The 27,633-nt window shown below is 37.5% G+C and overlaps 1 protein-coding gene across 3 annotated transcripts in view; it reads right to left on the minus strand.

The window, feature by feature from the left end:
- Positions 1-27,633, minus strand: part of LAMA3 (laminin subunit alpha 3) — a 2,187,360-nt gene that overhangs the window by 729,830 nt on the left and 1,429,897 nt on the right. For all 3 annotated transcript variants that reach the window (XM_044065357.1, XM_044065355.1, XM_044065356.1), the window contains exon 28: positions 22,587-22,684. In XM_044065357.1, the coding sequence (XP_043921292.1) occupies positions 22,587-22,684 (98 nt within the window). The remainder of the gene's footprint in view (positions 1-22,586; positions 22,685-27,633) is intronic.

Genomic DNA, 27,633 nt, shown 5'->3' on the forward strand with positions numbered 1-27,633 from the left:
ATTATGACCACATATTTACTCTTCAATTTGAAATTATCCCAATCCATTGCAAGTTTTTTCTGGCTAAATTCAGATCAAATAACATTTCACTTAACACTTGAGATGCACAATCATTAAACCAATTTCCTTTCAGCTGAAATACTGGATAATGATAATATCTGTAAGAATTCTAATTGCTTAGAAATTTATGTTGTAGACGTACATGGTCTGACACTGTCACCAGATCGGTTTTCAAAGTTTAAATCATGTTACAGTATACTTTTGAAATGTAAGATCAATGTAATCTTTCCAAAGAACAATATTTCAATGAGAAATGTGTATAGTCAATGGAATCTGGTTTATTTTCATTACATCAATGAGCCCAGAAACATATAGAAATGGGTTTATATCATATAATTGACATTTTAGAACATTAAATAACAAAGATTGAGACCAAATGGTCAATGTTCTGAAATGTCAACCATTGTGTGTTACAGTCCTTTTTCCCCCGTTGTAAGCGATTCCTTGAGAGGGGTTATAATAAAAAATAAATTAGTTCGGTTACAGCTCAAGCATATACATCTTGAATTCAGGAAGGTAAACCATATTTCTCTTCACCCACTCAATTTTGCAAACAGAAAGTGACCAACTGTAAACTGAGAGTACCAGTTACTTATGCCAGCAACATTAGATTGTTGAAGGACATCTATGCTAAACACTGGGATATACTTAGATCTAATGAGAGAGTGGAATCAATAGTAGGAGAAGCCCCGAGCTATATGTATAAGAATAAGAGATCACTTAAGAAACTGCTATGTTATCCAAAGTTTAACTCCAATACTGACACACAGCTTAATATTGGTACATTTCCTTGTCAGGCATGTAACTACTGTCATGTGATTGACAGTAGTGCTGCATTTGAACATCCAGATATGCATAAAAAGATGTTTTGTAGAGCCAGAGCTACCTGTAACACAGCGAATCTAGTTTATTTAGCCTACTGCACGGTTTGTTACTGTTTCTACATTGGGATGACAACACGCAGGCTACGAGACAAGATGAGGGAGTATCAATGTGATATCTCCAGGAGAGCTGAGACTAATGCTCTATCTAAGCACATTATGTTACTAGGTGCTCAGCACAATTTTTTAAGTTTATGGTTGTTGAAACAGTCAATGTGGGTATAAGGGGGGGCCCACATAGAACTAAGGTAGAAAGCAAAGAAATGAACTGGATTATTAGAATGAAAGCTAATATGGGGAAAGGCCTCAATGATAAATTTTCTATTAAACCAGTTTTAATGAATAGGCCCTTAGTCAGATAGATATTAATTATGTTCAGTATTTTTATAATGTTTTTATGAATGAAATGTTCTTTATGCTTTTATGTATGAAATGTTTTCATGTTTATATAATGAGTTCTGGGCTGCATTTTTTGGCTGTTGAATGAAATGCTTTTATGTTTTTATGAATGAAATGTTTTTGCATTTATACAATGAGCTTTAAGCTGCATTTTTTGGTGTGGCTTTAAGGGCTCTTGTTAATTCCTAATTGTTTTTGCGTGCTAATTGGCTGCTCTGCTGTTTAAAAGTACTACAGTTTGGATCTTTATTTGTCTGATGAAGCAGCTGTTGCTGCGAAAGCGCTTACTGTTTGTTCTACTGTTTGTTCTGGGATTAAATTCTTGAATTTTACTGCTGTGTTCCGCTGCCTCCTTTGACTGTGCTATTGCTATATATATTTTTTATTTAATGTAATTGTCATTTTAATTTGTAATTCATTTCTACACGCTTGTTCCTGCAACTAGTGAACATTTTTAACATTACACGTTAAATTCATTTATTAGTTTCAATGGTGTACCTAGTTTCAAAAGACTGAGTCGGATAACTCATCAGACAAAAGCAGCTCCATCACCCTGAAATCAAGCATAGCTTATCAGGAAAGGTAATCTGCATTTCATCAGCACTAGAGATAGAATAGGACAGTCTGCACACTGAAAATTTCACATTCTGTAAACTAATAACAAACGTGATTTTAACAAAACAGCATACTGTATGAAATATTTATTTTTGCACTTAATGCTTTTAAAATATCTTCCAGTGTACATCTTCCACTACAGTTATACCAAACATCCTTGCTCATTCATATGTGCCCCTTGCATTTAACCTACTTTTTCACGTACTGCTTCTAGAGTATTGCTTTTCTGAATGTTGCTATATTTCCTAATTTTAGTTTGCATACTTGTTGTTTGTATTCACTCCTAGACATAGTGCAGGTATTCCTGAAGCTAACTTTATATTTTTTCTGTTTGTTTCCATCATATAATATATCCGTTTCCTTTTTCATTCATCATTCCTTTACTTCTTTTTCTCCATTCATTCCGTCACTGTCAGCCCTTTATTGAAAGCAGCATAACATAGTTGGCAGTTTGGTAACAAACCACATTTTCACTAGACAGCATACGGTATAGTACCCCCCCCCCATTTAGTCAAATATAAACTATTTTTAAGTAAAATGTTAGATACAATACTTACATTTTACATTTATATAGATCAAATAATTATCTATCTGGAAATGTTTCACACAAGTCTTTAGTTCAGGCAAATAATTTGTGCAACAATTGTGTACACTTTGAGGGGGAATACAGATTAAGGGGTAGAGATGGGAGTTTCATCAGCCCCATTGTTTGCCAACACAATGTTGTAGTACGTAGAAACTAATTCTGAATTCCCCTTTATTTACAGCCAACATGCTTTTATATATTTGTGGTCTGTGAATGACATTTTTTTAATGTGGAGAGGGGGAAATGAGAAGTTGGGAGAATTTTTGGAATACATTAATCAAACCGCCTCCTTTTTAAGATGTATGTCAGAAATTAACAATGAAAGTATTAATCATTTTGATGTAACTATCAAGAAGAATGTAGTACAGGAGAGGCATGAATGTCATATTTTGAAAAGCAAACTTTCTTCAGCAGTTTTTGCATTATGGTAGCTGCCATCTATTATTGCAAAAGAGAAATGTATTAAAGGGTCAAATGGTGAGGGTCTCTAGGCTCATTTCAGAAGATGAGACATTTCAAGCTGAATTCAGAAAGCTAAAATATATGTTCACAGAGAAGAATTACCCAATGTATTGGTTAATGCAAGTGGTGAGAAATTTATCACAGAGCTAGTCACTAGAGTCCTCAAAAGTGTAGAAATGAGAAAATAAAAAGGAGACTTTTGCAAAGCTACGGTTTTGCCCTTTGGCAATAGTTCAAAAGAAGTTAACATAACCTTCATTAAAAACTGGACAGGGAGAGATTTCATGGTTGTCCTACATTTTGCTTCACTTTTCCTCTTTTCTGTTCATTCTGGACATTGTAGACACTTCAACTTACAATTTCTGTTAATATACAACAGTTTACATAATTTCATTATTTTTAAATTGTTCTCAGCCTAGAGCTCTGTTTTAGCTGCATAGACTATTGCTACTCATCTTAGAATCAGAAGGTGTAGAATTTGGTAGAGGTGGGGTGTACATGCAGACTCAGGCTCTTGAATGTGCCATGCATGGCATTTCACAGCAGTTAATACCTTTTGTGAGTTAGTCCAAACTGCCACCAGTAGCACCAGTGTTTTTTTTTAAAATGAGGTATGTGGACCTGATCATTGATAAGTGTAAACAGCATATACTTAGCTGTGCAGTCAGAAATATTGTAATCCTTTGTATTTGCGATTTTAGGTCCAAACATGAATGTCGTTCTAATGTGTGACATTATCAATGCTTTGTAGATGTAAATGTTAATCTTGAAATGAACTGATATTCTAGAAGCTTAATGATGTAACTCCAGATCTGTATTTATCACCTATAAAATTATCAAAGGATTTCTAAAAAATGTTGACAGATGTGTGCACATTGTAACTAGAAGTAGTAGCTTGTTCATAATGAAGCCTGATACTGTGTCACACATTAATTCTTCTTTTTCTCATGATATACATTAGTTTTAGTGGCAGGTTACATAACACCTATATGTAACCCTCAACTTTTGCCTCTGAAAGGAAGATACCAAACAGTAAAGGACCCAACGCTGAGTTCTGTGGTACTCCACTTTATATGTGCTCAGCATATCTCTCAAACTCTTAGCCCAAGAAATCTGGACAAAGCCAAAAATAATGGGGGGCAAAAGTACACAAAAAGGGATAGATTTTAAATGTTGCTCTTATGAACTTAGAGGGTTGACAGGATAAAAAGTTTTACATTGGCATGCATTTTCTAAAGGCTACAAAATCTGGAACCTAAATGTCTGTTACTATTCATTGACTTACATCCTCTCTGATTTGCCAAAAAAAAAAAATACACATTTTATGAAGAACAGAATAAAATATGAGGCAATTATCTGGACATTCTGTGAAAATCTGGACAGCTGAAAGATATTGTGAAAGTATCCCATACCCTCTATCATACTATGTTTCATTTAGTAACCATTTCTTTTCCAATTAACTTTATATCAGTTAATGTTAATTATTTTATCTACTATACCGATATGTGTGACCATGTCAAATGGTTTTGCTAGATCCATCTATTCCAGTAGTCCAAGAAAGCAGCAGATTGCTGATAGTGGATGTAATGTTGATTTACTTTGCACATAATGTGTTTCTGCTACTTGTCAGAATTTTAACTTAAATTTTTTGGTAAGCCATTCACTATGCTTTATATTTTTATCTTTGAGGCTAACTTCAAACTGCTGGTTGGCATCTGGTCCATAATGTTTTGATTACGGCTTCCTTCCACATGAAGTTATCATTACACAGTTGCACTGTTACCAAAACACTAAAAACTCCAAAGCTGCATCATTTTCAGAACTTGCTATATATATATTAACAAAGTTCTGTTTTTATGACTAAATTGAGATTTGCAGCTTTGTTTCAAAGGGCTACTTTGCAGCTGTTTTCCCCACACCTGCCTATATTTGGTATTACTTTACTGTTTTCCGGGGTAATTTTCACTGACTTCTTGATTTTACAATGCAAGGTTTGGCAGTCAGAAGATAATCCAGTATATGGAAGGTTGTTGGCTCAATTAGATATTTTACTTTTACAACTAGACTGATTTTGGAATTCTGCTTGGATTTTTTTTGGCCAGTTTTGTTCGCTGCAGCCGACTATCAACTGTCCATCAAGAACCTCCTTTACTGTTGGGTCTTCCAAACTTCCTCATACTCCCCCAAAATAAGTCTGACCCTATTTCAATGGCAGCGAGGAGCTCACAGCACCTCAGGCAGCTTCCCCTCCTCAGCTCACATGACTAGTATCATGTGGGTAGGACATGCAATGAGCATCAGTGTTGTATAACCCTTCACTTTCTCAAGAGTCTTGATGTTAGCAGCAAGCTTTACCCACTCCCAGGCAGGACTATGCACTACTCTCTCTCTCCAGTCACGGCCAGGGAGATCAACTCACCAGTGTGTCCAGTGCATGCATAACTCCCTATGATGAACATGCATATCCTCCCTGTCTGAGCCATCAAGCACATGAGGTGATAATCAAATTCAGGTTACCTGGGCTGTAGTTAGGGCTTTATCCCTCTACTACACATGTGTAGGCTTATTCTGCTTGGATGGCTGGTCGACATAACTGGTGGAGCCTTTTCATTGCCTGGAATAGCTACAAGGCTTGCATTTTCTAGTGTTATTAGTAAAGAAATTGAAGCCAAACATTATTAACTGCTTTGTTTTGGCAACTTATTTTTCTGTGGCTTGGATTACTTCTGAATGTTTGCCAGTGGAAGAACTGGGGCATGGGATATTTTAATCTGTTAATTAAAAGTGATGACGCATTCACTGTTCATTAAACTGGATACTGTACATCTATTTACAGAATTTTTGGTGATAGTGCTATATTTACATTTTGTAAGAACTTTTGGCTTAACTACTTAAATAAACCTTATTTGATTTGACTTCCTGAGTATAGTGTCAGTCCAACCACAGTAGCAGCTGCTTGGACAAAGCAAGCTACCAAGTTTAAAAAGCAGACACTTTCTTTACAAACCTACAGTACACTCATCTTCATCCAGAAGCAAGAGATCTCCAGTTTCTTTCTGCAACAGATCCATGTTACCCTTCTATTACTTTATACAGTCTATCTAGAAGATATGTATATTGCATCTTACTGTATGCATACTCTTGTACTATCTAATTATTGTATATTGCTTGTATTCCTGTGGAGTTTTTCTCCCCAGGTCTCAGCTGAAAATGGACTTCTGGCTCAGTCAGACTTTCCCGGTAAACAAATGTAAACAAATAAATTATAAATAAATAAATATTACTAAGCCACATGTGCATGTTAAAATAATGGGTTTATATTTATTTGGATTTAAAGTAACCCCCATTTTTGAACAGGATCTACCACTGCTTGTCAACAAAATTCTGATATATGTCCATAATAGTATATATAGTTGAGGGGGGTGGGGGGCACAGCCCCCCACTTAATTGGTTTTCTGTTGTCTGGTTTTGTTTTACATTATTTGGTAAAACCCAACTAGGTGGGGGGCTACGCCCCTAACCCCCCAATGTGCGGGACTGTGCCCCCCACAGCCCCCTAACTATGTATACTAACACCAGGATCGCATTACAGTGGGGAAAAGGACATATACCTTTGACTTGCCTTAGAGTACTACTTGTCAGTGAAATGAGTTTTAGGTGAAATGAACTTTCAGTGAAAACTTTAGGTGATTTGGTCTCAGTGAAATGGGTGTAGGTGTCTTTTAGTGAAATTATACAAATTCATATATATCGTGCTGTGTTGGTGTTACCGACACTTGATTTCATTTTAAAAAACTTTGTATCTGAAGACTGTAATAGATGGAATGGATTCTTCAGATTCTGCCACGTGTAGTTACACTACAACAAGATTTTAAGAAACAGACACCAACAACTGAATGAAACACTAACTCTTGGTAAAATAAGATTTTGGTTTGTAGATGCAATGCAACAGGAGTGATATCACTTTCATTGTATGCAGACATGCTTATTCACAAAGCACATGTAATCTTTGCCTTATTCTGAATTTGAAAAGCAGTCAGTTTGTCTAAATAAAATTTCATGACAGTATATGATGGCAGAGTGGAGCAGGACTTTTATTTAAATAGTGATTTTTACACACTAGTAGCAGTTCAAACGGCAAACTAGTGTGTAAAGCTGAAGACATTTTGCGGAATTTGCAGCTGCATGCATGTGTGCTCAAGTTCCACTTTAAAAAAAAGGAAAGAAAAAATTATTTTGCTTGTCACCAGACTGTTTTTAAAACAGTCTGGATTGGGAAGACTGCAGGCATCAATGAAGATGTCCAGAAGTCACTGCGATTTTAACTGCAGTAAATTAGAACCTGACTGGACTATTACGTCAACAGCTACGTCATATAATCTGAGTAAGTGACATGGCTGTTGATTAGTCCTGTTGCTCTTGCATTGTCTTCCCGTGCTTTAACACAGTTAATTTGTGAGGGAGAGAGAGATGGATGACTGAGAGAGCAGAAGGAAAAAAAAAAACTATGTGGAGCATTGAAATTTGTTTGTTCATCAATCAGATTACTGTTAGGTAAGAGAAGCCAAGGATTGTTTGGCAAGGAAGGATTTTTTTGAAGTTATTCCACTAAAAAAAAAAAAAAACAGTAATTAAGTTCTGAGTGATTTTTTTTTTTTTTTTTTTTGGCAGTGTCAACCAGAAACTTTCTGCATTTTTTTTCCTGGTAGGGTCGACCAAATAATTTCTGTATTTAATTACTTTTCTGGCAGGGTCGACCAGATACTTTTTAAATGGTGCAAAGGAACTTAAATATTCTTTCTGACATCCTGGGCCTGAAGACTAGCAGGTTCAATCAGACAGCAGTAGAAGACCAAATCTGCAGTGAGCTGATTGTTTTGTTGGCTGTTTGTGATGTTTTTCTTTCAGTATTCTGGCACGGTCAACCAGATACTAGTAGGTGGTATATGCATTTTGGGAGCTGTTGATGACTTTATTTTTTTATATAATATTCTGGCAGGGTTAACCAGATACTAGGGTGTCAATGTGTTTTTGAGACTGTTCATAATTTTCTTTTTTTTCAACTTAATACACTGGCAGGGCCAACCAGATGCTTGTGGTCTATGTGACTTTCTTTCTTTTTTTAATATAATATCTCTGCAGGGTTAAGCTGATACTAAGGAGGCAGTGTGTTTTGGGGACTGTTGATGATTTTCTTTCTTTAACATAATATTCTGGGAGGGTCAACCAGATGCTAGTGATCAATGTCTTTTGGGGGCTGTTGATGACTTTCTTTCTTTTTTAATATAATATCCTGGCAGGAGTCAAAGAGATACAAGGTATCCAGTGTGTTCTGGAGAGCCATTTGTGGATGACATCTGTTTTTTTTTTAACCTAGTATTTTTTGCAGGGTTAGTCAAGATAAATTAGGATGGCTTATCAATGTTTTGTTGTTGAAACAAACTCTACTTTTGCACGAGTAAAGTGTGTGGGTGAACTGATGTAAGATCACATGCAAGTTCTTGGCTATGGATGTGAAAGAAATACAGTAATGTAACCATGGTCTTTTATTTTCATTATTTTAAGCCTTGTAGGCTCAAAGCAGATTCTCTGGGTAGGCAGGTGGGATGGGGATATGCTTATCTGCAAATGGAATGACTGCAGTTCTAGCTTGCTCTGCAAGACTAATGTGCATGTGAGTGAAGTAAGTTCAACCATAAGCTCTGAAATGAGTGTTTATGTGAAGAAAAGAATACTGACCTTTAGGACAGTATTGTCATTTTTTGTTGTTTTTGTTTTTAACCTCGCAAGATCAAATTAGACTGTGGGTAGGGTAGGCAATGAGAACTGGGGCTGGATGTGAATTAAACAAGTTGCTCTGTTGTTTACTTTTGTTGTAATTATATCTTTGCAAAACTGTAATACTGTTTTGTCTGTATTTTAAGATTGCTTTACTATTGTTTGTTCGAATGGCAAAAATTTGCCGTTCGAAACATCAGAAAGTAAACCTGAACACAAACATTCCGACCAGCTACAATGTCGACCAAATGATTGACACATTTGAGTCAACATTATGGCCGAAACCATCACGTGGTAGCCTTATAGGAGCTGATGTAAATCAGACTCTTATATGACATATCACGTTTTTGCAGGGGGCTAAGTCCCCTGTGCCCTCATCCCCCCACTACTAATATATTCTAACTCCGAGATTGCCCTACAGTGAGGATATGGATGAATTTCCAATCCTCACTGTACCGAGATCTCCGTGCAGATAGTCGAATACACTTCTGTGAATGCACTACTGCATTCACATAACTGTGTTCGACTATCCCATCCATTTATGTTTTGTGCATGACATTCTGATTTTCAGCAGCAGTGCTGCCGACAGACTGTCGTTCGTACAAACCATAGTAAACCTTTAAGATGACTGTAAAATAATTAGTGAGTTAATAAGTATTTCCGTAACATAGTTTCATCCCTTTCTAGTTGGCCACACCCCTTTCTAGCTGACCATTCCCATTCAGCAGTCTCATGCAGCCCACCCTTTGATTTGAAGTCACCAGCCATCACTGGGTTGTAAATTTGTAAACTGCTTTAATATTCTCTTGTCCTAATCTTTTCTATCCTCCTCTGATTTATTTTGTTATAATGCAATATTTTTATATCCTACTAATTATCTCCTTTAACAGCAGTTTCTGTTCTAGACTCAGCTAAAACTCTACCAGAGTAGGCCTTTCACATCACTTTCTCTATAATTTTTTGTTTATTTTACACTCTGCTATCAATCCCTGGCAGGGATGGAAGTCTCTAACATGCAGTCTAAACTTCTGCTTGGCTTCATTCCACTTTATTACCTTTCTCTCCCTAATTATTTGCTTCCAAAACATTTATTCCCTTGGTAATTTACTTCAGTAAATTCCAGTCCCCTCTTGCATATCTTCTAAATCTCTACTTGCAACCATCCCTACTGTTAATATCTCCTTTCTCCATTCCTGAGTTGGCTAAGCTCTTAGAATACTTATTGCTACTATATGCACATAATATTTTGTATAGTTGTTATTCTCCTTAAGGACCTGCATCCAAAATACTAATCATTTATTATTTTTTAAACTCCTTCCTATTTTACCATCATCTCACTTCACTTTAATTTATAACCTCCTGCTTGAGTTATGTAAATGAGCCTTCAAAACTACCTCGTTCTACAAGGAGTGATGTGACCATTGGTTTATCCACTACATTGGCTTGAGGTGTTGGCAGCACTATGCAGTCTGCTGCAAGGAATGGACACAAAGCTAGGACCATGCAGTTGTACCCTGACAGAGCATCCCATGTTGTGAGCAGGAATAGCAGTATTTCTCATGACTTTGTTGACACCCATGATCAGGGCTAGAAATGTGTGTACCTACATGTGACAGGGAAGGGGTAGAACTACAGTAGCATGCATGAGCAGCCTGTTGAGGTATCCCAGGTGTGAGTTAGAGATATAGCACCATCCATGACCAGGTGGATGCCTGTGGACAGAGGTGGTAGAACTTGAGTCCAGAGTTAACACTGATGTCCCATTTATGGCCTGTACATGATGAGCTGGGATGGTCTCTGCCTGACTACTCTGCATGCAGATCCTCCCATGGCAATGGACTTGCATGGTCTGCCAAGCCTGTGTTACAATGTGCCTCATTCAGACACCTATGAAGGCAACATTTGCTACGAGGGACCTCAGCAGCACCATGTGCTTCCTATCCCTGTACTCCATGTCATTCTATAGTTGGTGCACATTGCCTCACAAGCCACTGAACATACTTACCAACTTCATAATGTTAGTAGCCATCTGTGATTACTGACTGGTTAATACCAAATGTTCCTGTCATATCAGGAACAGACCTTGTGTCATGGATGCACTGCATCCCCCCATTTCTACTTTGCTCCCCAAATATCCCAATACAGATATTTCCTGAATCACTTTACCATGTTAATCAAATGACATTTTTCCAGGACAGCACATGGCTAATTAGAATTAGCCACTCCCTCCCCGACTACCAAATTTGAGTGCAGTTTTGCCAGCAAGATTAATCTTTATGGTACAAGCAGGTACGTTCATACTGCTGAATTGGTATAGTGGCTCTTGAATTACCCAGGTAAACTGCACTGTGAAAACCTGCACAGGGCAGATTAGCACAGTGAGTTATGCCTTTCTGAATCCCAGGAAGAGTTTTTAGTACTTTCTTCAGAGGAATATTGCTCGAAGATTTCTAACTGCAGTATGATATTGTTGTACCCACACCAGCTCACATTTAAAAATGTGTAGACTTCTCTAAATGTTGTCCCTACACATACAACAAAGAAATGCATTATTTTCAACATTATGCCTTCATTAAAAAACATGTTTTTAGATGAGTAGTCCACATGCTTTTGTTTTCATCGATAGTTGGAATCTCAGGTTTTCAGTGTCAAAAGTTGGACAACACTCTTCTGGAATGTATTGCTCTATTTTGCTGTGCACGAGTGTTTTTCCATTAAATGTATTTACTCACTAGTGATGGAGATGAGATAACATGGACACAGCAAGTAGCACTAGACGGGACCCTGACTGTAATGGCAACTACATGTTGGTATCTCTGCTGCAGATAAGTGATTTTCCTATCTCTTTAAAGTGAACATTTTTAATTAGTGTCAGTTTTATGTACTTAATTGTTCAATGACGTATAAAAGTGAAGTTGGGAGGGGAATTGAGTATACACTGTTAAAGGCTTATAGCAGAGGTGCTAGAGAAAAGAAAGGAGTGTTGGTGTTTGTCTTTGTGGAATTTTATTAAACTATTTGATACTTTTCGAATATTGGCCTTTTTTTTAGTGGTTTTCATCTGCTGTTGGACTTTGTGGTGTGCTAAACAATAAAAACATATTGAATACCTCAGCAAGACTTCATTCTCAGCTTACAAAAGCATTTACAACCACTGAGGTCAAAGTAAACAGCCTGCTCTTCTGGTCCAACAAAATCTCCCGTTTCCTTTCTCTTGAAGTGAGACGTGCCATTGATAAAGGGAGCCCTTTTTCCCCAGCTGAGGTATAGTGGACTCTATATAGAAGCCACAGGTGCAAAAAAGAACCTCAAGGCTCTACAGACCACATACAATACCGCATGTAGATTTATTTCCCTAGACCCCATGAGAGAGCACTACTGATCTGCTCTTTCAAATGCCAAAATGGCTTCTCCTACAGCTCAGAATTACACTACTAGATGGAGGCCTTGTCTTCCAACTCACCGATATGAACTTCTTTCCCTTCCTAGCAAGAAGAATACATAATAGATTTTCCCCCATAAATCTAAATACCTATCATCTATTAGCTTGAGATGACAGCTCATTTGACCCTACCTAAAAAGACAGTATTGGGGAAAATTAGTCTATTCATTAATAAAAACCCCTTTGGAGGAGAAATGCACCCTATCCCTTTAATAGCGATCTAGTTTCAACATATTTCCTTCCAAACATACATTAGTGTTAAAGAAGGCTCAACTCCTTCAAAATAAGGGCATGCCATCTTCACCTTGGCACTTAAAATCTGGTCTACCATCCCTCCTCAAATATATTAACTTGCTCCTTCCTAAAGTTCGCTCAGAACTAAAATCATATTTATTCAAGCAAGTACAATGCAAATGCTTCCTTAATAATGGACTCACTTAAGCTAATCCATCCCCACCTTAGCTCAAGTTCACTGGAATAACTTTCCTTCCTGAGACTACATTGCACTATTCCTCTTTTCTTTCCTTCTCCGCTTTCTACCTCCCAGTCTATTAAAAGGGATTTATCTTTATTCTTTATACTAATCTCTCCTTTTTTCATTTTCCTGTCTCTTCATCCTAAATATTGATGTACAAATTATAATTAAGCCATAAAGGTTTACAACTGTTATACTAGTTTACTGTACATCTTATACATTGTTAGTCTCTTATATAATTTTTAATCATTTACTAGATTGTAAGAAATTAATGATTTTCAGGTTTATGCTTTTTTGCTTTTAATTTTGTAATTAATCTCCCAGGCTGAACCTGAAAATGGTCCACCTAGATCGCTGTTCTAACCCAGTTAACAAACAAACAAGCATATCCCGCTGTATCATCATGAGAGACAAGTAATCAATATAATTGATTCTGACATACAAATTAAAATCATTACGAGAATCCTAGATGCACTTAATACCTTAATGGCATCTTCTAATCTTAGTTCACTGAAGACATGATACAGCGACTTGCTCTTTACCCATTTTTTTTAATGACGTTCACCAATTAAGAGGGCTTTTCCAGAATGTTCTGTTTTGGTTTGAAGGATGGCTTTAGTAGCTGAGTTGTTAACCTTGACTGGTGTCTTGTAACTGTGTATATGGTGTGGTGTTTTCAGGTACATGTCCAAAAGAACTGAAGAACTTGGGGGTGAACAGGCTAGCATCTTGCTGTAAGTTCTGCTTGAGGTACAGAGGAACATTTTATATGTGGAGAGTTTTGTCTATATCTATTTTAAGTAAATATCTTCATCTCTCACCACTGGAAAATTGTCAATGAGCATGAAACAATTTAGACATTGTCGAGAAATCCCAGTGCAAGAAGCCAAAAAGCTGGACATCTAATTAGCATAACATGTGAAAACAAAATAGCATACAACTCTTCTCTGCTTTCAGTAGGAATGTTGGATACAACTCAGAAACACATTTAAACAAAAGAGTGATAAAAAATAATGATGGAAAAATATAAGTACATTATCAGAGACAATGTAACATCTGTAGACCTTGAACTGTACTGCAACATTCTAGTATGCAAAGTCACTTCTTTTTCCTTTAGAAAAAGACAGATGCGATATGTCTGTCGTCTTTCTTTTAAGTATTGGTGCCATTAGTATGTTGGACATCTAGTGTGGTTTTTACACAGCTTCAAAAATCACATGAGGGGAGATTCAGAAAAGTCTGTGAAAAAGCAAATCAGGCCTGAAAATAGGGATATACCTTCAAAAAAGGTACATCATGTGTGGGGTAAATCAAGCTTGAAAATAACAATGTTCAAAAAAATATGGATGGTTGCGAGGTCTGTATGGGTTGGAGGAAGAAAATCAAAAACAGTCACAGAGCAGTTTTACCTGGCAGTACTCAGGACAAAACCTTGTACTTTTCTTTTTAACTTTAAATTCCGGTTTCTCAGCTCTTCCCACATGTAAGATATAATGAATCCCTTTGTATTCAAAGAATAAAAAAAAAGAAAAAAGAAAATGGGGTTATGGATGGATAGAGGGAGGGATGGATGGATTTGCTTCCTGGCTATAACCCAAATATTAAAGTTTCAAGAAAAATAGACTTATACTAAAAATAACTCTGCAAAAAAACAAGAGCATAACACAGGAAAGCAATTAAAAATTAGTCACAGTTTTACTATGCATTTCTCAGAATCAAACCTTTTCTTTTTAAACACAAAATCTATGTTCTGTAGGGGATGCAGTCTTCCTGAAGAAATGACAATTGTCAGTAAGCAATGTGTATACGTGTGTGCTTGTATGGGTGTGTGCATGCTTGTGTGTGTGTGTGTGTGTGTGTGTGTGTGTGTGTGTGTGTGTGTGTGTGTGTTATGTGTATTTTTGACAGTATATGTAAACACACACACACACATACATGACACTACTACACTCTGATGAGTGGACTTCATGTGAGCAGCTTTAGTCTAATTACTTTTAATTGTGGTGGATTGAAACTATATTCACTTATCTCAGGTGAGCTGATGACAGCCATCAGTGTTTATTTTTTGACTTTTCTCCAGTGTTGTTCAACCATGGAGTAGGTATATATGTATATGTACGTGATTTCCCTATATTCAGATGAGTTATTCAAAAGTGAGTTTGTTTCTTTGTTTGGTTTGCTTTTCTGTATCAAAGAGTATAACCTGAAAATGCCTAAAACAGACAAAAAATAGGGGAAATACCCTCATTCCATATGTAGAGACAGTGGCCTTAGACCCCCCAACTTATATACTTACTCTACTGTAGGAGATTGTGAAGGCTGCCAGCCTAGCCAGATAGAATTGTGAAGATAATTCTGTCATTTGTAAATATGAATGTAAACTACAGGCTTGTGGTCTTAAATGTAAAGAAATACTGTTACATGTGGAACTGGAAATAAATGTGACAACAGTGCACTCTACTGACCAAAGAAAAGCATGTGTTGACCCTTTGATGTAGATAGTGGTGCCGAGGGGTCTAGATGAAGAAATTCTTTATATTGTTTTAACCAGGAGTTAAATTGCTAGGTTTAAACATGCAAATGTATTTTTATTGCTCTGCTCCTGACCAGCTGCAAGATAACAAAAGGGAGATGTTAAAAATGTAAATGTAGTTAATGTGTAGCCTGGGAACTCCAGGAAGGGTGAAGAATGATGTAATGTTTAGCAGAACTGCAGTTTCAATTTAAACAGTGAGAATCGGAGATTATTAAGCATTTTTGTCTTGACCATCCAACTCATCAGCACTCTGCCTGTTGTCTTATGTAAGTCATCTTAGACTTGTGTTTTCTTTTAGGAATAGCTAAGAACTAGAACAATTAGATTAAGTGTTTTATGTGATGTCAGAACTGTACTACTGAATTATTTTAATTATTTCTGTGTGATCTCTGAACTCTTTTGACTAGCACTGTGTAGTATAAAGTATTGTCTTGTGGTTTTAATTATTTATTATTAAATATTTTAAAACCTTTTAACTGTGGCTGTTTTGTGTAGAGATAAGTTAAACTCTAAGAGTACATTGCATGTATATAAGGATCCTGTACCAAGTCACTCTAATAAGCCTTGAGACTGTTTAGTCATACTACCAATTGGATAATAATATTGCACAGTAATAATTGGACACCCTTTTAAGGCCTTTGAGTAGCTGATAAATATTAGCTGGATGGTGGCAGGATTACTACCGTATAGTCTGGGTAAAAGGGGTGCAGCTGGAGAACCTGTGCCAGCCTTCCCCAGAAGTGTCTGTGTGGTTGTATAAATTCTAATCTCAAAGTGTGTGTGTGTCAGCTACTTGGGCAGGGACACAAAGCACTGGTTGGACAGAGAGGGTGGTGGAGATTTTAGCTTGCCCAGCTGGCTGAGATCTGGACCCTATAGCTTTGCCAGTGGGGAGTCTTATTGGGGACTGGAGAAGCAAGGGAGCGACCAGCCCCAGACTGACTGTGGATCTCTGTGTGCTCTTAAGGGAAATTGCACTTTACTGTGTGTATTTGTTATCCTTTCCTCTCACATGAGATGCCCTCTCTGGTGTTAGTGATGAGGACTGAGGCTCCTTGATTGCTGGGCCAGGGCACGGGTATCACATTTGTGTTTGGCAGCGGTGGGATAGCCACATCACTTATTAATTAGTTGGAAAATACTAATTGGCTTGTAGTGGTGTGGGTAAAGTGAATCTTTTAGCTTGAGCACAGTGAACTTTGAAGGTGTTTTTGTACTCTAAAACAGCCACACAGTGAATACTCAGAGTTCAGATCATAATTGTTTTATTCCTTTTGTTAGCTTAGTTAGTCAGGGTGAGCAGGCTGCATGTCAGCAGAGGAGTATGGAAAGCTGACAAGGAGCCAGCCGGCGGATATGTGCTAGGCTAGGGGACTGGTGCATGGAAATCTGACTAAGGCAAACCTGATTGCAGCCTTGGTTACAGCTGCATCAGAAAACAGCAACCAGGAGGACAATCAGACTGACAGTGGAGATATAATTCCCTCGGAGAATGGACAGCTCAACCTTTCTGAAGTGGACTTAAAAATCCAGTTGGAGCTAAAGAGACTTGAGTTGGAGGCCAGGTGTGTGGAATTAGAAGCAAATGAGAGACTGTGATGTTTGCAGGCTGAGGAGAATGAGAAACTGTTATGCCTGCAAGCTGAGAAACAAGAGAGGCAGAGGCAGCATGAGAAGGAGATGCTGACTCTTCACCAGAGTCATGGAGGTAATGGGGAAGGGAGTAACTGGATCCCAGAAGCACAAAATGTCAGTAAATTTCTTCCGCAGTTTAAAGAGGAGGATAATTTTGATAGTTTTATTCATATGTTTGAGAGGGTATGTAAACAGTATGAAGTTGACCAAGAGCTCTGAGTACGGTTCCTGACCCCCTTACTCCATGGTAAAGCTGCAACTGCACTGTCTAAAATGTCTGACGTTGCATGTTTTGATTATACTGCTGTTAAGAAATGTATTTTAGAACTGTTTAAACTAACACCTGAAATGTATAGGAACATGTTTCGTGAACATAGACACAAGGCAGATGAAAGTGTGTGTGAATATGTTGCTGAATTGGGCACTTATTTCCATAGGTGGGTGAGTGGATGTCAGATCACCACTTTTGAAGGGTTGGCAGACCTTTTAGTGAGGGAACAAACCCATAGCACTTTGCCTGAGGACATGAGGATCTGGTTAGCTGATAGACAATGTGCTACTTCGAATGAGTTTTGAAGAAGGGACACCTATACCTGGCAAGCAGGGCAGCCCTGCACAGGAAGGGGACCCCCAGTACTGCTCATGGGTCTAAAGGAACCCATGCCCAACAGAATCTGCTGGGCCAGAGCACGGGCGTCATAGAGATATACAGATGTATATGTGTGTGTGTGTGTGTGTGTGTGTGTGTGTGTGTGTGTGTGTGTGTGTGTGTGTGTGTGTGTGTGTGTGTGTGAATACGGGTAATAATACTGAACAGCAAAATGATTTACACCACTTTCAAAGATCACTGCCTGTCAAACTCAACATTAACCAAAACATCACAATAATGAAAATGCATTGATCTAAAAAGAAGAACAACAAAAGTGTTCCTTTTCCAATCTATGAATCTAACAAAAAAAAAAAGCCTTACTAAAGTGAAATTCATTTGTATGGTGGTACTGTTAGGGAAAGTTTTTTTAAGGTAATGCACAAGGCTGGGGTTGGGCAAGGGCAGGGTTAGGACAGGTAACTGAAAACCTTACTCTTGTCTGCAAACCCTAGTCTAAACCCTGACCCTGTCCCAATCCTCTGCATATCACCTTAAGGAAAACCATTTCCCTAACAATACCATTAATCAAGACACTTGGACACAGGGCACACACAGAAACACTACACTAAAATTATTTTCTAACCTAACCCTAACTCTAACTCTAAACAGCCATAACCCTAATGTAAACATGCACACACACACCCATATCTCACTCGCACATTCTTATCTTTCTCGGCACCAAGAACATTGAAATCGCCAGACATTCAATAAAGTGAACAGTCTAACAGTCAACAACAAAAAAATAAAACCTTCAGTTAACTTCGTCAACAAACTAAACATCTTACAATGTTAACTACTAGCATATGTACGGATCCCTATTACTTTATTGAAAGAACATAAGATGAAAGTGAAAAGATTGAGACGAGAAGATCATAAGTTTAAAACATTGAATGTTGACATTGCCAAAACTAGCTGAATTGGGCACTTATTTCCATAGGTGGGTGAATGGATGTCAGATCACCACTTTTGAAGGGTTGGCAGACCTTTTAGGGAGTTGCCACACTGGTAGAAAATAAAACTGAATTTCGCAGCATTTCTGTTTTTTGTTACTTTTGAACAACTTCATGCATTTTGCTCTTTCACTGTATTAAACTGGGTGTAATGTGACTTCATTTAACTTATGTTTTCTGTGACTCATGCCGACGGTATTTAGATCACTATAAGTTCTGGAGGGCATCACTACGTGGAATTTGATTGACATAAATGAGATCTTTTGAACTTTAAACAACTCACACCAGTCAGATTTTTTTTCACTCCCAACCAAGCTGGAGCACCACTCATTCCTCCAATTCATTTTGTGTGTGTAAACCTAAAATCATTTTCTTTAAAAAAGAACTCAACTTCCATGCAAACCACACACACACACACACACACACACACACACACACACACACACACACACACACACACACACACACACACACACACACACACACACACACACACACACACACACACACACACTTTAATCAGATGTACGTAACTGGAAGATAACATTGTCATTTAGATCTGTTAAGCTTTTAACTTATAACCCATCTGGAGTCAGGACAACAGAGCCGTGGCACACATTTCTTTGGTTTTAGAAAATGGGAAGGAAATGCAAGTCAGGAAACTACTGCAGCGAATCAGCAGATTGCAATTTAACCCTGTTATTCACTGTCCTGCTGATCAGGTTCATCACAGTGTCTGCACTCTATGGAAAAGCTTGGAAGCTTTTGCAAACTCCATCGGTGACACAAATTAACCACAGCTGCAATAAAAGCATAGAGCCCAGCCAAAAGTCCTGGCATACCTGGGAGGCTCCCCGGTTTCCAGCCACTCTGTGGCCCCTGAATTACCAGCTGAAGTTGTGGCCCATGATGGAGCATTCAGTGTGGTCCAGTGAAAATGCAAAGCATTGAAGCTTTTCACAGTGACAGTAATGTTCATCAGGTTGTCTTCCTTGGACAGTATGAACTTCTATGAGTGAGGTTTTCAAGTTTAATAATATATGTGAGGTATTTTTCTCCTCGAGTTTTTTCATCAGTAATGTTGTGTGTTGTGTGGTGCCAAAAGACAGTAAGGAGCAGCATGGAAGTGGCTGTCTTTGGGGTGTTGTATTTTGGATTGCTGGGGAAGGAGATACTGGTTAGCTGCTACCCTTAATAGCGGTGATTTGTATATTTTGAAATTATGTATGTGTGTGTGTGCCCTTTCTTTCTAGTGAATAAAAAAATAAACTAGATCACAGAGACACAGGGAATGTATGTCATACTATTGGTGGAACAAAGTGGTGGAATCGGATTGTAGTTACTTGTACTAGTGGTGGTTATTATGTAAGGGATCATTTGTTTACAATAAATGGTCCCTAATGTGTGAACAGTGTGACCGAACCATTGAAGTTGTGAAGGAAATAAAGTACTCAGTGAAGGGGTGTTGGACATAGGTTAACTTTAGACTACTGTGTGATTACTTGTGATTTTTGAGACATAAGGTATAAGGAGTGCAGTTTTTGGTTCAGATTCGCAAATCAATTGCATGGGCCAGTATCCTAGACTAGGTTTATATAGATTGTCCTGACCAAGTTTGAAAGTACTGTTTTATCCAGAAGAGTATTTTACTGATGTGGATTAAGGAATATTGCCACAGCTTGCCAATAACAAAAGCATCATTCACGTACCAGGATGGTGTAAACTAGCCATGGCCAAAATTCATTCATGAACTTCCAGCATACCTCTTAATCTCTCACAGCATGAAATCTGGACAAAGCTAAAAATAATGGTGGGACACAAAGACCCAAAAATAGGGACAGATTTTAAATATTGCTCTTGTAAACTCAGACAGTTGCTAGAATAACAGGTTTTGCATTATTATGTATTTTCTGAGGGATATGAAGTCTGAAATTCAAATGTCTGCTATTATTTAGCAATTGCAGTCTTCATGTTGGTATCCCACAATTCTGTTGGAGTGGGTGGGATTACATGATTGTGTATGCAAATTACATGTTAATCAGTGTCCCAATTTTTGGCCAGTTGTACCTACTTTTCATGCACCTTTATCCAGATTTTTGACATTTCCAGGTTGAGAGGTATGGTGTACATGTGTGCACATAAACCTTAGAGAAAGAGTGGTCATGGTTAAAACATAAAAACAGCAACTAATCTGTATGGCAACAAGAAGCAAAGATGGGTTTCATTTGGTCGAAAGTGTGTTTGGCTAAGTTCTGTTTAGTTGATTACACAAATGGTTGAGTAATGTTTGAGATGGCACACTTCCCAGGGTTGGGGAATATTCTGTTTCCCTGATTTTGGGCAGTCCCGGAGTTAGTATATATAATTAGTGGGAGCTAAAGCTGTTTTTCTGTGCATGCTTAGTAGTGCATCAATGTTTTTTTATTTAAGGTATTGTGGTTTTGTCTTTCAGATGTTGACATTCATTTTTATCAACCAAGGAAGGTTAACTGCAGAGTTCTGTTAAAGAAAGTGGACAAAATAGTTCAAGCTGACATTCTTCAAGGAACAAAATGAACAAATAGAGCTCAGGTAAAGTTATGGTTAACTGTTTATAAATTCTTTTGTGTAGTTCTGACACTTGTAATCATTGCACCCCACCCAAATCACCGGGGGCAATTTGTCTCTGCTAATTCTTGTTGAGGCACTTGGCTCTGTTAAGTTTTTTGGGTCCCTGACATATTTAACTGGGCTATGGGCCTGCACTTGAATTTAATGTTCTTGGTCCCCCTCGCTCTGTTAATCGTACTGCAGATCCTCACAACTTCAAAGTCATATCTGCATCATGCACACTTCATATACTCTATGCATTTAGTACATCATTAAATGTCTTTGAATGTCTAGGACACCATATGTGGCTTTCCCATGTCTTTGCTGTCTGTGTCCAAAGATACAGAAGTTTTATTAAACTGTAACACCACATTTCAGAAGTATTTGAAGTTGAAAGTGAACCTTATATAATGTGTTAATAAATATTTTTGCAGTGTTTTTCAAAGGTTTTAAGAGGTTTTCCATTGATTCCAAATACTATGGTGGCCTTCTAAGGCTTAACATAATTCAGTCTGGTCTTAATTCTTACCTACCTTCTCATTCCTAATAGGGTGGGTGACATGTTTGCACTTTGTACCACCATTTTTCTGCTGATTTAGTAAGATAATGTGTTTCACCCACAAATCACACATAGTGTACGTGAAAAGGAGGATATTAAATATTTTTAATTGGAAGATTGTTCAATCACTCAGATTACAGACCATACTTTTACAGTGTCATAATACTAAATCAGTCCACAGAAATGTGTATCACCAAAAGGCACAACACAGGCCTTCAGTAAATAAAATGTAATGTGCCAGAACTGACCATTTCCGCACATTCAGCAAAGCATTATTATGGTAATTTAACTGATAGCAAATGAAGTGAAGTTGGCAGAGCAGAAGACAAACATATGGGAGGGTAGCAAGGTACTAGTGGTGTAATATTCATCCCTTTAATTTAAGGAGATATAAATTTGCATTCTTTTCAACTCACTTAGCAGTTAATGTATACCAACATTTCAAAATATCACATGAAATTAATTATGATAGACTTAATTTTGCCAATGCACAGACATAAATGCAATTCTCACGTTTTCCTAGAATCAGAACTGAAGGGCATCTCTACAAATCTACAACACAAAGAAGGGTAAGCTGCTGTGCATTCAAGTATAATAATTCTTTAAACAATGTTTGACAAAGAAAGGAAAAGAGGAAATGCGCTTGTACAGGCAATTAAGAAAATTCTTGACAAGCTTATGGCTGTCATTTCCATTTTTCTGTCAGTATTTTGAAATTGGCTCCCTTCATTTGATATCAGTTTTCATGTGGTCAATGTGAGTGATATTTTGCATAGTACAACAGCATCTGTTGAGCTTATAGGCCACAGCAAGAGAAAAGCATACAGTAATCACAGAATCAAAGCATTTCATGCTATAAACACAGAATCATTGGTGGCATGGAAATTGACTTGGAAGCCAAATGAGACACACTGTTAAAATGCATGCACCATCAAGCACATCATGAAGCCTGGTCAGCTTTTTCTATTACCTGTTTTTAAAAAAGCGTCCATGAGTGGCAATACAATGCACCTTGGGCTGTATATGTTCCATGGAAAACTCCTCCAGTGGTATTAGGAACACTTTGTGCTGCATTGTACAAAGGAAAGATACACATTAATATTATGCATTTATAAATATACATATAAACTCCAGCAAAAGGCTGTATACATTAATATCTGGGGTAGTATACACTGGAATGGTGATAATTTAAATCAGTAATGTAACTGTACTCTTGTTTTTTGATAGTTAGCTGGGAAAAGCAATGCATAAAAAGTCAGGTATTAGCATTGCCATATAGTTAAATGTAATCACTTCTCAGATTTTTGGTTAAGATTGGGTATTGTCTATTTTCTCAGTTAACTCCTGTAACGATGTGCCTGTAATTTCACCTGCTGTTTAAAAATTCACAGCTTTAGATAAGGTCATGTATGCTTCACTTGAAAGATTGCTTCGAGTTTAATAATTTCTTATATCACAAACTATTCTGTCCCTTACAAAACAATCATACAACTCAACAAATTCACAGTCTTTGGTATATTATTTGGTATTCACAATCATTGATTCTTTAACACAGTAGCATATGCATAATAATTCCTGAATTTTTCACTTACTATTGCTATTTTGTTTTTCTCCTCTTCTTGAAATGTAAAAGTATTACATACCATCAAGATATCTTTCCATGCAACAATCATAAATATGGTACCAGTGGCAGTTGGTGACTTCAAAGCAAGAGGGGGTCTGCGGGAAGCAAATGAATGGGTAGGGGTAACTGGAAAGGGATAGGGTTATATTACAGCAGGTCAATGACTGTTTAATGTTGATTAAAGAATAGCTGGTGTCAGTTATTTCATCCACAGACTGGATCAATATCCACTCATTATACCTACATTCTTGACTGCATACAACACACATGTATAACTGCAATGAAATAAAAGAAGAAAATAATAATAATCATGGTAATATATTTAACCTAGCCTTGACAAGCTAAACTGATTGTTTAATTGTGATCAAATGGCAGCAGGGATTAGTTTCATTCACAGACTACCTCCTTGTTCAGTGATTACAAGCATTTTATTAACTGTACATTCATTTCGTATTCTTAATTGTGATCAAAATAATGAACAAATGCATAATTGCAACAGAACTGCATTTCACCTTATTGTTACCTTGTGCATACAGTGAAATCCACTATTTCCTCTGTACACACACACACACACACACACACACACACACACACACACACACACACACACACACACACACACACACACACACACACACACAATACAGTCAATTTAATGTGTACACTTCAGATGTCTACCTATAATTACAAATGAATAAATATAAAAATAACGGTCTTAGTAATGTATTAAAACTCACTCAGTCCTGTTGGAAACATACAGTGCAACGTACTGCAATACACACACACACACACACACACACACACACACACACACACACACACACACGCACACACATGCTCACTAAGCACAGTCACTTATTGACTGTGTATGTCTCAGATGGCAGAAATCAGATGAATGAATAATCCCCCACCCCTGACTCATACACAGCTGTGTCCTCTAAATATGGCCACTTAAATGATTGTGTACACCTTTGATGGCTGTGATGATGAATGAGTCAGATGAATGAATAATCTCCCACCCCTGACTCATACACAGCTGTGTCCTCTAAATACTCCCACTTAAATGACTGTGTACACCTTTCATGGCTGTGATGAGGAATGAGTATATATGTTATTATCAGATGCATACAGTACAACCCTTTGCAATCCCAATACATTAAATGTATTAGAAATACTGCATCAAAATACATACTGTCCTACAGGCTGTCTGGCAGTGGCACTTCAAAAGATTTCAGACTAGCACATATTATTTAATTTGAAAAAAAAAATATCTGATAAAAAAATCCACTGCTGCTGTTTCTGAGTCCCATTCACAAGTCACTAGATGCACTTTTATTTTTGATTCAGTCTACCTGAGGTACCAGTCACCTGATGCCGCATGAGGCATTAGGAAATGCTGGTCACTACTTCATGTAGCAGACCAAACAGCCCCCACTGAAATGTCTTTTCTACTCACTGATTTAGAATGCAGGAGTTAAAAAGGAGCTCATGTAAGACTAATTCAACAGATTTCAATTTAACACTTTCTAAAAATGATGTTTAGGGTAATGTTTACAGTCCATACAAAAAATGAATATCATACAACTTACAGAAGTTTGGGCAGGTATTTTACTCAATCCATCACATGCTGTTACTATTTTTCAAACTGATGCCAGCTCAGTCTATTCTAACAGTCTGATGCCTGATCTATATAGGCCCACTCCAGTTTGAGCCAGACATCCAAGGACTTGGAAACTCTGCAATCCAGATAGCTAATTTGGGATTCCACCCAGTAATAGTCTAACAGAGCATTATGCTAGTCTTCATGACAAGGGGATTCCACTTTCTTTCAACACCTTGTTATACATTTCTTAGTAATTGTGACCATCCACCAAATCAGTGGAGTTTGAGATAAAGCTACTTTCCAGGTAACAGAATACTCTGTGTTTGACAGCCTTGAAGAGAACGAACTGTTTCATATTGGTTTACAAGAAATTTCCACTTCTTTTCAAAATGTGCTGCCCGACTTAGAACAGTCAGTAAAAATGTGAACTCACACTAGAGAACTGCCTTCTATATACCTAAAACACTGATGTGCTGGCTGATGTGAGAGTCCAGTAAATACCCTGGTGAGCTTAGGAAAGAAAAATATAAAACCCTTCAGGCAAACACCCTAAGCTCAATAGACCAGTGCAGAATGGGTAGCACTTTATCTTGTTCTTATCTGCCCAATGATTCCATTTCCAGTGATACAACAAATTTTCTCAGAAGAGGACTTGAAGTGTAGTCATAAGATCTCTAACTAAACTATAAAAACACAGTGCAGACTGATATTTAGCATATCCATCAGTAAAAACAGAAACCCAAAGATTTATCAAGGGTCTGCTAATGCATCATACTCCTTTCAGCACTTAAGGTATCCTATCCAAGACCCCTTGAAAATAAATACATCTCCTTGGAAATGCAACCAACTGTCAAAAAAAGCCATTGCTTCACGCCATGAAAATCCACCACTCTGTTTTCCTCTATAACTTAAATACCCCTTACTAAGCCTAAATTCACTAATTTATACAAGCTTGGTTTACCCACCAAAACACAAATCTCTTATCATAAAGTCAACATCTGTAGAATGTTTATCTTGTAATTCTCTGCTGGAACCTTAGATGTCAAGTGCTACAAGCAATATTTCTCATAATAATCTGCATAAGACCATTTCAGTATCTTTATTATTCGTCACTATAGGAACATTCCTGTCTTAAGCTGTATCAATGACATCTAAAGCCCTGCATACATTATCATAAAAATACTAATACTCAATGCAAAAAAAATCTACAAAATAAACAAATAAGACCTTCATGTAAATGGGGTCCCCTTTTGAAATGTATTTGCCTTGGGCATAATAAACTAACCTTTGCTGTAGATGGCTATCTATCTATAGCTATTTATATATATATATATATATCTATATATATATATATATATATATATATATATATATACACACACACACACACACACACACACACACACGCGCATGTATATGGATTATCTTTAGTTGATTGAACTGCCAAAATGCTGAACATTATATGGCTGAGACCACATAACCAACATTTCGAAAGTTTGAAATTAAAATAAAAATAAACAAAAAAAACCCAAACTTTTTTTTGTTTTTTGCAGGGCGGCAAGCACTCCTGCACCTCCCATACCCCCTGCTGATCAAATATACCAACTCTGAAATTGCACTACATTGAGGAAAATGGCAAATTTCCTGTTTTGCAATGTACAGCAATCTCCATTCATTCTGTTCGAACTTCCGAAATGTCAGTTATATGGTCTCGGCCTTATAAAGTTCAGCATTTTGGCAGTTCAATAACTGAAGGGAATCCATATATACATACATACACAGATAGTTAGAGATAAATAGTAATAGATAGCTATCTCTCTATAGCCATCTAGTAAGATCACATCACAAAGCAGTCTCCCTTGAAATAAAGCTAAAACTAGTCCCCCCACCTAACCACAAAAACTTTAAGAACTTCTCTAAGGTAAATGACCACCTATTAAGGGATGGCATAGCTAGCTCCCAAACTCCCCCAAATTGTATGACCATTTAAGCAACTGCATAAAAACAGCAGTACCTGTCGGAAATAAACCTAGATCAATCCACAAAAAAAGCCACCCAGGTGGACCCCCAAATATTAATAGGCTGTACAACAAAAGAAATAAAATCCTGTTGAAAAGTAAGAGGGAATTTACACAACAGAGAAGTAAGTGCTTTATTAGTGTAAACAAGTGAATCATGGTACTACTTAAGTCTCTGAGAGCAAGCTTTGTGATACAAATACCCTCCAAAGCTAAAGATAACAATAAGGCATTTTTCAGTTATGTCCACAATCTTAAGGGCATACCCAACACTGTGTGGAATTAGTTGTAGATGGCATCACCTATACTCAGCCAAAAGACATTGCAAATCTGCTGGCCAACAGATTAATCTCAGTTTTCACATCCCTATCATCCTCAGTTCTCACCCCAAAAATACCTTCCACCACTCCACCACTAATTATCACCAAAGAAGAGGTTGTCACTGCATTCTCTAAAACTAAAATCACAGCTTCAATAGGGACTGATAATATACCAGGTTGCCAATTAAAACAGCTTAAATCAGGACTTATCAGGCCCGTTGGGAACTCTGTTTAACCACAGCATCCAGAATGGCTTTGTTCCAATAGAGTGGAGGACAGAAACAGTTATCCCTCTGCATAAAAAGGGATCATCTTTTGACCCAGACAGACTGCACACTTGCAGCCAGGACTGCCGAGGTGGTTACTTTAGGGAGGGAGCTGCTCTGTAGCAGTGAGACTGAAGGTGAGCCACAGCTGCTTGTGGGTACTGATGGTCCCTTGGACAGAGTGAC

This window comes from Protopterus annectens, chromosome 3.part0, assembly GCF_019279795.1.
Source record: "Protopterus annectens isolate FY-2018-M chromosome 3.part0, PAN1.0, whole genome shotgun sequence".
Classification (NCBI taxonomy): Eukaryota; Metazoa; Chordata; order Ceratodontiformes; family Protopteridae; genus Protopterus; species Protopterus annectens.